The 12,746-nt window shown below is 40.6% G+C and overlaps 1 protein-coding gene across 1 annotated transcript in view; it reads left to right on the top strand.

The window, feature by feature from the left end:
• Positions 1 to 12,746, top strand: part of ush2a (Usher syndrome 2A (autosomal recessive, mild)) — a 152,726-nt gene that overhangs the window by 23,559 nt on the left and 116,421 nt on the right. The window contains exons 14-22 of the mRNA XM_087178958.1: positions 2,651 to 2,781; positions 6,804 to 6,930; positions 7,475 to 7,576; positions 7,863 to 8,051; positions 8,683 to 8,813; positions 8,935 to 9,211; positions 9,387 to 9,611; positions 9,961 to 10,041; positions 11,846 to 12,034. Coding sequence (XP_087035084.1) covers positions 2,651 to 2,781; positions 6,804 to 6,930; positions 7,475 to 7,576; positions 7,863 to 8,051; positions 8,683 to 8,813; positions 8,935 to 9,211; positions 9,387 to 9,611; positions 9,961 to 10,041; positions 11,846 to 12,034 — 1,452 coding nt within the window. The remainder of the gene's footprint in view (positions 1 to 2,650; positions 2,782 to 6,803; positions 6,931 to 7,474; positions 7,577 to 7,862; positions 8,052 to 8,682; positions 8,814 to 8,934; positions 9,212 to 9,386; positions 9,612 to 9,960; positions 10,042 to 11,845; positions 12,035 to 12,746) is intronic.

The following is a 12,746-nucleotide window of genomic DNA, read 5'->3' as shown; positions in this document are numbered from 1 at the left end:
ACTACTGTTTGGCAGCTGTGGGGCTTGTATTGGACTTGAATTCTGGACTTTTGGGTCCATCTTTAGACCATAATGCATTGTAACAAAGTTCAGGATTTGAGAGAACATTTCTTTATATTAAGTTACACTGGGATGTAATGCATCATCATTTACCATTTAATGTATTTGACCATTGCACAGTTCTGTTTTGTATTGTATAAAATGTATATGAGGAATGACTAAAAGTTATAGTGGTTCCCAACGTCAGATCACAGTGTGTGTTAGGGTCCCATAGCCCTGCGTACAGGATTGGTTGCGCGTGTATATATCTTGTGATTAATATGTACCTCCCATTTTGACGTCCACTATAGAAATGCTGTTTGATGTTATCTGCAGTCTATTTTACCACAGATAATAATGACATCAGACTTTGAGCAGTAAAAGAGGCAGGAAAGTGGGATTGATGGGAAGGTGCAGCATTGGGAGTAAAAGAGGTAAAAAGAGAATTGAAGATGCAAAGAGAGAAAACATTCAGACAAGGCAATAGTTGGAGAAAAGAGGAATGAAAAGGTCATGAAAAAGAAGAGGAAGGTTAAAAGCAAAGGGAGAAAGGAAGGGATGAGAGATGAGAAGAGGGTGGTAGAGAGAGAGAAGGTTAAAACGGGATAATGTAATGTCAGGTATCTGTCATGACTTCACTCATCTTTGTGGTGACAAGGTCATGAATGTAAATGACACATGTCCGCTTGATGTACAGAATGCAAGTCAATGCAATGTAAAGAACATTTTTGTCTTAGCTGTATGCTACAACCACAGTTACTGTACCTATTTCATGTAGACCTGTTTATAAATCATTAACCAAGGAAAAACCTAACTTTGTGCACTATTTGTGTTCAACGAATATGTGAACCACCAGAATTTTCTATTTCGAGAAGATACTTTTACATTTATTCCTTTATTTAAATGCTTTTCAGCCTCTCCTTTTTGAAAGGAAAAGTGTAACGATTCTTTCCTTGGATTCCCTGTTAGCCACATTTTAATGTGACACACCCCTACACACACACACACCGCTTCTGACGAAATCCAGGAGGATAAATGGGAGGAACATATTTTCAAATATGCACCTCTGACACACGAAACTGCTGCTAAGCCTGTTGCCAGTACTTCCTGTGATACTGCTTGTAGACCTACAGGCTGTATATCAAAAAGTTTTTTATGTGACTTTTGTACATTTGCATATACAAAATGTTGCACAGATTGTAAATCTGTCTGAGATAAATTAGTGTTTTTGGTCTTTACAAGTCACAATCTTTCGCTATAAACCAACAGCTCCAATTACAAATAGACCGATGGTAACGACACAGAAAAAGTACTTTTCATTCAAATTAGTGTAAAAACTGGAAGCTCTGGGACATGGCCAATCTGTATTCATCTTGAGCGTGCCATGTAACTGTTTGACTTCTCTCCATCTTAAGTGAATTCACACACTAATTATTTTACACCGGCTTCTGATGAACCCTCCATTCAACTCCTTAGATCTTCCCACACTTCTGTTTTCTACAGAGACAGACAGAGCTGAGGAAACGAATGCGTACTCATAGACACACATAAAACCGTATGATCCGTGTCACTGTGGATCTAGTAGTGGATTAAGATTGAATCTCTAATCCGTAGCAACATGACAAGACAGTATGCTGGATGAATTCTCTGCACCGTGTGTGTTTGAGGCTCTCCTGCTTCCCCCAAGTTTCCCACATTGCAGAATCTTTGATTCACAGTATGCATTTAAGAAATGAGCAACCTCACCATTTACAACAGAGGCGGGGCAGCTGTGTTGGACGTGATGCGGTATTTGGCCAGTTATTTCCCTGCTCAAAGATTCAATTATATTCCTCCTAACTGTTGTTTTCTCACATCCCAAAATCTTTTATTCCAGTGTGTCAATATTTTATAGGCTTTGTTGTTTTTGAGAATAGTGTAGTTGGGCTTTTTGTAAGAGAGCTGAGATATAAAAGAACTGGATTATGTTTAACTTTGGATTTTCAATCATTTTAATGTTTTGGTGATTTATTTAGCAAGTCCTCCTGAAGTTAGCCACAAACCTTCGAATAGAACAGTGTTGTAACTTGAAAATGCAGGAGATCAATGTGCTAACGTTTTAATTGTAATTTCATATAAATTTGTATCTTTTGAGGCCCCACTCAGTCTTTTAATTACTTCATTTTTTCTACATATACTATGGAAGATTATGGTTTTAAGAGATAAAAGCAAAGATGGTCTCTCTTTTTACTATTTTTAACGTAGATGGCAAACCCTGAGTTCTGCCTAGTGTCTTCCTGTAAATGGTCAGCTTTATCACTAAGACATTACAGTTGCCCCTCAATAACAGCTCCCACAACTCAACCCCAATGCACCCTCTGTCCAGAGTTTAAAAGGTTGCATCCTGTGATGTTTAAAGTCTTAAAAGGGAAAACATTACATGGTTCCTCAGTTTAATTATATTGTATTATACATATAATTCTATATATATACATTTCTGAGAACAAATGAAAGTAAATTAAATCTTTGTCTCTCTCTCTCTCTCTCTCTCTCTCTCTCTCTCTCTCTCTCTCTCTCTCTCTCTCTCTGTATCTCCACAAACACACTTGTCCCTCATCTTACTTTGTATCAGGTGTTGGATTGAGTTTCAAAACTCGGTCCCCAGATGGCCTGCTGCTCTGTGCTTTCTCTCCTGGAAATCAAGAAGAGTTCCTGGCTGTTCAGATCAAAAATGGACGGCCTTACTTTTTGTTCGACCCACAGGTATGTAAAGCCTTTTTTATACTTTAGATTATGAGTGAAAAAAAAACTGATGTCGGGACTAATTTGACCTAATGTTTTCTCTGTGAGGAACTTGCTATTTTTTTCCCGCTGAATGAGAAGCATCTCCATGTAGCTACAATAGCTACATGTAGATGCACCAAGCATGCTGTTATTCACAGCTCCATATATGACAACAGAACTTTGTCAAAAATTATATTTAGTTTGAAGTGTACTGCTGTCCTAATGGCCATTTAACCCATTTTGTTATGCCATTTCAGAAATCTTTTTCATCCACATTTTCTCATTAGTATTTGTTTCTTACTTTATTACTGCATCCTACTCACTTTACTCACTTGCTCACCTTCACCTGTATTTTTTTTCTTTTTTCTTCTGATCCACCTCTGGCTCTCTATCTTTCTATCTTTTTCTTCCCCTCTCTCTTGCGCTCGCTCCCTGTGTCTCCTATTTCTTCACTCACTTGCTCTCATCTAATAAATGTGATCTGTAGCCCCTCATTGGTTTCTGTCAGGGAGACAGGGAAAGGGGAAAAAACTTTGAAAGTGTGTCAACGTTTGAATTGGACTGCAATTAACTCATTCCCTGCAGTCACCACGCGTGAATACCAATTGCAAGCTAATTAAGCTTTGCACTCTTGCACACATACACACACACACATAGAAATACACAGCCTTGCTTCCCTTATCCATCCATACAGACACATGTAGAGGGGTTAAAGAGTCAACGACTTCGGTGATGAAAGTGATAGTGGGAGATGATTACACATACTTCCATGAGGCCACCAACTAATTACACACTCAAACAAACACACACTTACACTTTCCTTCCTATCCCTATCACTATCCAATACTGTTATCAAAACGTCTTCATCAAAATGTAACTATAGAATGTATCTGCATGTGCAGAGAGGTTTATGTCTATGAATGGATCTTTGTAGATTTGCAGTGTTGATGTGCGTGTCTGTGGTTATGTGCACTCGTGGAAGAGCAATGGAGTGTGTGTGTGTGTGTCTTCTCCAACTGGGTTGATTCCTTTGTTTAGGCTAGTTTGGGGTAATTAACAGTGGGAGTGGTGTCATGGCTTATTAGTGTTCCCCTAGATACATATAGCTGGGCCCATTACTTCCCCCTATTAGCCTGTTGAGCTAGCCTAATGGGATTACCAGTGCAGGGGGGAGTAATTTAGCATGACACAGGAAAGTGATATGCTCATAAATATGTGCACATGCGAGCTGCCACACACATACTTTGAAACACACATTGAAACATTCCCTTTCACATGTATAAGAGATAGACCAAAGCACTGGAGTTTGATTACTGTTAAACATACATGCTGAAACACAGACACATACATTTTGCACTCTATTGATGCAGGTGAGTAGTGTTTTATAGACCACTGGCTTTCTCGAAGTATATGTAGCTACAGGTGACTACAGTGTCTGTCAATGGTGGTTCTTTCTAAAATCTAGAAAGCTGTAATTTACAGTCCTTTATTGTTTGATGAAGAAAGCATTGTAATCTTAAACAACCAAGCATGTATTCTGTAAGTTATTCATGTGAACAAGTGCATACCCACTTATTTAGTGCTTACTGGCCCTTAGGAGGCTACACCTCTATTATTAAAGGGATTCCTGTTTCCTTGCCCACTTAGCAAAACCCACACACACACACACACACACACACACACATACACACACACACACACACACACACACACACACAAATCTTTAAAGTGCATTCAATTTTTTGGTCAGTAATTCACCTAACACTAAATGTGGCATACATGAACTTTGCACCTGACCAAGTGTTGGAGTTTTCCTATTGGTCGTAGTCCTTTCAAAATGAATTGCAGTGTTGCCAACTTAGCACCTTTGTTTAACCGGCTCGACCTCCGGAGAGACCCCGTCTTCGCTGCCGTCCTGCGGCTCTACCTCTGGAGAGAACCGGTCTTCGCCATCGGCCTCCAAAATGGTTCCGTCTGTTTGCCCGACCTCAGGGTCACCCCACTGAACTGCCCAGCTTGTCCGTAAGGCCTCCGGGCCGTCCCGGAGTTGAGTTGCCCTTTTTGCCCCTGAACATCAGTGGATGCTCTCCTACTCTGCCCCTGTGGTCCCAGTCTCCTTCCCTTGCCTGGTTACTTTCCTTCCTGTCCACTGGCCCCTTTGGCTACTTTTAACTTTTCAACTACATTCTCAATTTTTAACATTGACCATACACAGTCCAGCCATATGCTAGGCTTTGACTTAATCTTGTTTAACAAAAATTCAGATGGATCTTGAAATGACTGCCAGGGTTGACCACATTGGCAATAGGGAGGGGTCTCACAAAGTGGGGAGTCATCTTACAACCCAGAGAGAGATTCCAGGTGAACAACTGGAGTCTAGAGTTCTTAAATAGAAGTGAGATTACATAACAGTACTCCTGCCACCGGTGCCTCTGGTATCTGGTGTAAGTGTCGTGCAGGGTGGCATAAGGTCTCTTCCAGGTGCAAAAGCATAGCAAATGAGAGTCTGTACAGATCAGGAGGTTTATTATCACCATTTATACTCATTTCTCTCCTTAGTGCTGGGCTCAGCAGAGGGGTTGAATGGGCTGGTTTATAAAATTGGTCTTATGCTGGGCTGACCAAAATTATGAATTTATCTATAATTAGAAAGTTTCAAGTCAAAAGATGGTGATTGAAAATGACAAGTTAGGGTGGGTAGGTGGTCAAAATTATCAAAAAGAGATTTCAAATTTATCCTGACTGGCATGGACTTGGACTAAGATTGAAATACTGAAAACAGGTGGGAAACACAGAGACAGTGGAAGATGCGGACATAGAGAAAATGGAAAAAGATCTGAATGTCATCTGATGTAAACTTGACAAACCACTTCCCGTGTCCAGAAAAGACTGCCTTTACAAACACACACACACACACACACACACACACACACACACACACACACACAGTAAGGGGCTGCCAAGTATAGCTGGGAAAGACGGGGTAGCACTTTGGATAAGTGCTATTTATTTGGTGTCTGCGGGTGTGTGTGTATGTATTGTAAACAGTATATGTAAGAGACTCAGAAGGAACAAAAATGCATGCAGGTGTGTCTTCACACACATAGAGTGTGAGGGAGAGAGAGAGAAGTGGGCTATGTTCAGGCAGTTTCTGTTCAGGTTTTCCTGAACTGGTCCTTCTCAGTAAAACCACCACCAATCTTCTGCCTATTAAACAAATCTACTTGAGTAATTAAGTTCTAAATGCCTTGCTCAAGGGCACCTAGTGTTATTTGCTTCCAATCCCGGTAACTCCAAGCCTATGGATTCAAATGGGTGTGTTTGTGTGAAGAGAGAGAAAGAAAGTGGTAGAGAAACTCCTCCCCTGTTGTCTTGTTAAGTAGAGCTGTCTAGCAAAGGTAGTAAAGATGTCAGAGGCTGATATACTCTGGCATTCATACATTTATTGATCTCATCATTAAATCTTCATCACTGTGTGTGTCTGTGTCTGAATATATACCTCAGTGTGTTTGTGAGTGTGCACGTAACAGTTATTCTTGTTTTAATACATTACTCTTTGCCTACTTGCTAAAAGCTGATCACAACAATGATGTCATACTTAATAGGTAGCAGAAAGCCCTGTAACAACACTTTGATGATTATATGTGTATGTTCATGTGCTTTTGAGGGTGGTGTGTGTGTGATGTGTGTCATCAATTATTGTCTAACCTTGTTCGCACAACAGAGGGATAAAGAAGCAATAATTTAAAATGTTACAAAGTAAGCATGTTTGATTGCACTGTGATTTTAAAAGTGGTTCATGTTGAGCCAGAGGTCATAGATTTACTTTAGCGATTACTGTAAAACACATAGTTGCAAGACCTCTGGTCAGAGTCAGGAAACAAGTATAAGTCAATTGGATCTCTTCACAACACCATTAATATATATGTGTGTGTGTGTGTGTGTGTGTGTGTGTGTGTGTGTGTGTGTGTGTGTGTGTGTGTGTGTGTGTGTGTGTGTAGGGCTCAGCGGTGGCTGTGAGTGTACAGGATGATGGAGGGCGACGCTACAATGATGGACAGTGGCACAGCATCATAGCAACAAGGCGAGGGGCCGTGGGAACACTCGTTGTAAACAATCAATACAAAGGTAACTCTTCTCATGTTCATACTGACCACTGTGTGTATAAGCTCTGTGTGAGGGCATAAATTTGAGTGTATCTGTGTTCATCTGTTCATGTGAGGACATGCTCTTGTGCTTGTGAATAGTATGAGACAGACAAGTTATGTGTGTGTATGTGTGTGTTTCTATGTATGTAAATCCCCCAGCTCTGCATGGAAGTCTGAGCCAGGTTAATCCCAGCCATTCTGTGTCTGATGAGAAAAATACTGTTTCATACACAGAAACACATTTATGTTCCTCAGTTGTTCTTAAATATCTCTTTCAAATATTTCTTTCTTTTTGGTTAGATCTGGATAGAGACTACATAAGCATATAACCCTTCTCACACTTAGTCTTTCTCTTCTGCTCTCTCTCTGTCTCTCTTTGTGCTTGCCTTCACCCCCTTTATCTCCTCTGTATATTTTCTTTCCCTTTATTCAATGTGCCCCATCCCCTTTTTGTTTTTTAAAAAATACTCTTATCCGTCATTCCACACTTTTTCTTTGCCGCACACCATCATCCTCACCACCAGGAAGTGCATCAGCTTCCAGCGGCAGCACCATTATTGGTGAGAACACAGGGGTTTTCATTGGAGGACTGCCTGAAAACTTCACTCTGCTGAGAGAGGATTCAGGTAAATCCATTTCCACCCACTCCCTTTTTGATAGTTGATATTATTTAATTTGTCTCCCAAAATGTAATTGTACGTAGCCGAAATTCTTTCCTCTGATTTTCATAAGGCATCCTCAGTACTGCTAGACCAAGTTCCTGCCTTCATAAAATTTGTCATCACTCTCATGTTCAGGCACTGATACTTAGTAATTCCCAATCATCTTTGTGATAATTCATAGTTTGGATGCCTATGGATTGAAAAGTTGTAGAGTAACATTTATGGAATTTATTTTTGTCTGTTTCACCAGGTGATGCCCGGCTGGTGAAACCGAGTTTCTCTGGTTGCCTCAAAGATGTGAGTTTTAAAGTGACTGACAGTCCCTCTGAAGAATGGAGCTCTCTGGACTGGACAAAAGCCACAAAGAAGGTGGAGGTGTATGAAAACTGGGAGGGATGTCCTATTCAAACTGTGGATGGAGCCCATTTTCTGGGTCATGGTAGGATCTCATGGATTGTTGCTGATAATGGTTATGATCACTTTTTAAAAATTTACTTCCTTGTTTCAATAGGCTCAATACACACTAACCTAAGGTTCCAACATGCTACCAAGATTTATATTTTTATTTATTTATTAAAATGACAATAGGCAATAGAGTATTAACATTGCAGAGGGGAAGACAACCTTTATGTTGTGTCTTTTGTCATGAGCAAGCTGTGTTCAGATACAACTTAAAGTTAATTGTTAGTGCTCCTAATAAATTGGCAATACTGTATATCTTAATAAGATGCTTGCTGGAGCTGTTTGTGGTAATGAGGTTGTAGTTTCATGTTGATAAATATGATTATGATAGGTTCATTGGTCACTGTGTGAAATATCAAGTTCATCAGTGTACATTTCCTCAATTATTGCCTTATAAAAGGGCCTGCTCATCTAATCTGGTTTTTAGCTCTCACTTTGGAATACATGACAAAACATTTTTAACCTTAAACATCTTACACATTTTAAATATGACTCCAATAACATTTTTCACAGGTTTCGGATAAAGCAAAAGAATTTTCTGTCTTTCTTTAGCTTTGAGCATGATGATAAAATGGCATGTTGTTGGTGATTTTTTCTCCTTGTCTCAGGTTACTTGGAGCTGGGCAGAGATGTATTCAGTGGAGGACAGGACTTTCATATTTCCATGGATTTCAGAACAGACCAGCTGAATGCACTTTTATTCTTTACATACAGCACACAAACTGAAGACTACATGCTGGTAATGAGCAGAGACACATTTAAACCCATTGTTTAAATACTGAAAACACACAAGCAAAACTTGATAAACACGTGACAAAGTATCAGCTTGTGATATTCTGTTTATTGGTGTGTATATTTAGGTGGAGCTGGAGGCTGGTCTCCTGTCCTTCATTCTTGCCTCTGAAGGTCATGTGACTGAACTCAGTATGTGGGTGGGGCTTAGCTACTGCGATGGGGACTGGAAACAGTTGTCATTTGCAAAACGCGGCTCACTCATTTCTGCCGCAGTCAATGACTGGGCAGAAGAAACAAGGGGAGGAGGAGCAGTGAGGTTGAGAGTTGACTCCCCCTTATACTTGGGGGGTGTGCCCATGGACCTCATACATCCTGCTCTGGACAGCCGAAGTCACAAACACGGTGAGATATGTGTATGCACAGAGATAGTATCAGTACAAGGGGATGTTAAAGTGTAAAATGGTATCAAGCATATTACTAGGTGTATTTTTCTCACTTTCTCCTCTTCTCTCTCCTGTGCTCTCATTTCCTCTTTTCTCTCCTTCTATCTTTTCCCCTCTCCTGTCCTCTTTCACAGGCCTAGGAGGTTGCATAAGGGATCTGAACATAAGAAGTGATGAAACAAACCCTTCTGCCCGTCAAAGTATTAATCTCTCTGTTGCCTCGCGCCGTTCTGTTAGAGTCTACTTAGATGGCTGCCCCACCGCTGAAAGCCGGTTCAACTGCAGAGGAAATGATTCGGTGTTGGTGTATAGTGGGAGAAAGACACAAGCCACAGATTATAGTCTACAGCCTTTCACTGGTAACTATGCATTAGTATAGTATAGTATACATATCCTTTTACTATGTACCCTACATATACTATTACACTGGGGATATTACTATGCTAACATTTTGTGACTGACATTGAGATGGTTAGGTGCTAACCATCCAAGAAATCTATGTATATATTACACCTGGAAATTCCATTACATTAAACCATAAATGCTGTAATTAGTAAATATAATGTCACTGAAAAATGACATAAGAAAATGTGATGCATCTTTTTGTGCATATGTTTCAAATACTTCCTTCAATGTAAGAAATCTTCATTTTCCCTGTCCCACCCTCCCTCCGCCCATGTGCAAAAACACACACACACACCTTTCAAGAGTACTTGTACAGGTTTGTGGCCTTGGCTGCAGGAGGTTGGGCAGCAGGACCTTGGCAGAGGGGACGCAGCCGAGGCAGACGTAAGACATCTCTCATTTCCCTGGCTGTAGTTGACATGTGTCTCTGTTGTATTGTCAGCACAATATATTTTACAGCCACACGTGATGATGATGATATCATAACAATACACACTCCCACCCCCTTACACACCTCACTCATACAAGTACGAATGCAGTACACAAGCCATTACACATTTTATACAGGATCTGCTGATATACTATCACTCTTTCTTTTTTCTTTCTTTCTATCTAACCTCTATCTGACACACTCTAATAGTATGAGATAATGATAAGACCCTGAAGTACATAAGTGTGCTAAAGCCTCTCATACTGTGTGTGTGTGTGTGTGTGTGTGTGTGTGTGTGTTCCTCTTTACATGTACAGTATGTTTGCTCGATGTGTTGTTTACTCTGTTTTGGAATTAACATTTCATTCACAAAGTCATGAACATATATAAGATTTTACTGATTAACTGAAAACAGGAAACTTCATTTACTCAGTTGCATTGTGGCACATTTAACAAGGAGGAAATATTCCCAATGGTCATCTGCGTTCTATAATGCTTCTCTTTGTTCCTAACAGATTTTGGATGTAAAAGCACTGCTATCTTGTACAGTATATGAGACTTATCCAAAGCCAGTGATATTACATGTGCCTGACGGTATGAGAGATTGATAAGGCCTCTATAAAGGGCATCCCAGTAAAAGGCTGTTAACCCAGAATGGCCTGTGTGGTCCCTTGTGTAATATAAAGCTGCTCGTTAGTAGTGAACGATACACTGGTAGGTCTCAGTACACCATGCTATGACCAGAGAGAGAAGAGGAGTGGAGGGGAGAGAGGGAGGAAGTGCTAAAAACATTTAGAACTGAGGAGAAAAGAGGCAGATGGGGGACAAGGACTGAGAGGAAATGTGGGAGGAGGGAGGAAGTAAAGAGTCAAAAAAAATGGGAAGAGACTGATGGACAGCAAGAAGGAAAGAAGTGAGAGAGAGAGATGAGGAAAGTCTCAACGTAAGTGGTAATGAAGAGAGATAAAATCAGGAAGATGTAACAGTAGCTGATGTGGAGAAGGGAGGTGAGAAAGTTGTAATGAAAAGGGAAGTTAATGACTGACAGAAGGACAACAAAAAGGTCGCAGGAGATAGAGCATGATGCAGCTCCTCAGTAGTGTACTATTTTATGACTTTATATACTCTACATTCCTGCTCAAAACCAAAAAGCACAGCAGACTGGAATGAGTGACAATAAGGAGGTGAACTATAGATGGAACATACATTTGTGAGCATTTATAAACAATTTGTATTCTGTTTTCTGCAAAATATCTTGTGGTTGTGAGGTAGTGAGTCAGAGACAGACAGGGAGGGGAGAAAGGAGATGGACCGTCATGAACTACAGAGGGTGTCAAAGATAGAAAGAAGGGGAGTGCTATAGAGAAGGAGGGAGGCTGATTGCTGTGAAATATAGCCCAGAATGAATGGCTGGCTGTATTAAATCAGTGCTGAAAAAGTTACTACTCTCATAAATACTATTTATGCTAATGGTGAGGTATGATTTACTGGGCCTATTAAAACACAGAGAGATGGGGGATGCTTTTTCTTTAACCTCATATGCTCCCGACCTGTTGTTTTGCTTTTTTCTTTTATATTCTTTGGTTTCGCTCGTTCTCTTGTCTTTGATTGTCTTACATGCTTTATTATGTATTGCCTTGATTATATGTGGTTGTTTTATTTATTTTGCTGCTCATAGTTCTTTATCTCTTTCTCTGGCTTGATTCACAGTAATCTCCTCCTGTCATGTTGACTCATTTTGCCTATCTCTGGCTCTAGTACCCAGGGCTGTACCACCTCCTACCACAGTGCAGAGCTTGAATGGCTTCAGTGCCAGGGTGAGCTGGGCGCTACCCACTGGTGACATCAGAGGGCTGATTGACAGATATGAGTTGAAGGCCTACAATAGTGACCAGCCAGATGCAACACCCATCAAGGCCATTTACCTGGCTAATGGAAATTTCACAGGTAAAACACATGCAAACCTTTGATTGATGTCTAAAATCTTTCTCCATGCAGGTACTTATTCTGTGCAGTCTCACTGAGGGTGCCAGAAACATATAGGAGTAATGCAACAAACTGAATCAAAGGAAAAACAGAGAAACTGGATTTTCCTCAGTAAGAGCAGGACAAACGGTACATGAGGAATTTAACTTAACTTGGCTTTGTTGTTCTGTTTAACTTATTGCAGCTGTTTTCTTGTCACCAACTTGTGAGACCTGTAAGGGCATTTTGGCCCTTAGTGAAAACACATTCACGCTGCCTTTTTCACTCACTTTCCTTCTATCTCTCATACAAACACACTGTCCCAGGCATCCCTGTTAATGTCTCCTTGGCAAGTCCCCAGCTTTAGGAGACTGTCTCCATTTGGAACAAGACACTCAGGACTACCCCAATGATGTCATACCCTGGCATTGCTCCTTTTCTCTCTCTCTCTCTCTCTCTCTCTCTCTCTCTCTCTCTCTGTTGCTCACTTTTCGATCTTTCCTCACTTCATCCTTTATGATGATGATGATGTGTGCGTCCGCTGCTGCTATTCGTCCCTCCTCTCATCCACTCTGCCATGTCTCCAGGCAAATATGAAGATGAGCTCTCTGTCTCCGTCTTTCACAGTGTCTCTCTTGCTGCTCCCCATTCCCTCCCTCTCTCTTTGCCAGACATTAAGTCCACCGTGATAAGG

Source organism: Seriola lalandi, unplaced genomic scaffold (assembly GCF_002814215.2).
Source record: "Seriola lalandi dorsalis isolate HSWRI2012SDOR001 ecotype SW California unplaced genomic scaffold, Sedor1 jcf7180002054763, whole genome shotgun sequence".
Classification (NCBI taxonomy): Eukaryota; Metazoa; Chordata; class Actinopteri; order Carangiformes; family Carangidae; genus Seriola; species Seriola lalandi.
This window is presented reverse-complemented; position numbering and strand designations above follow the sequence as displayed.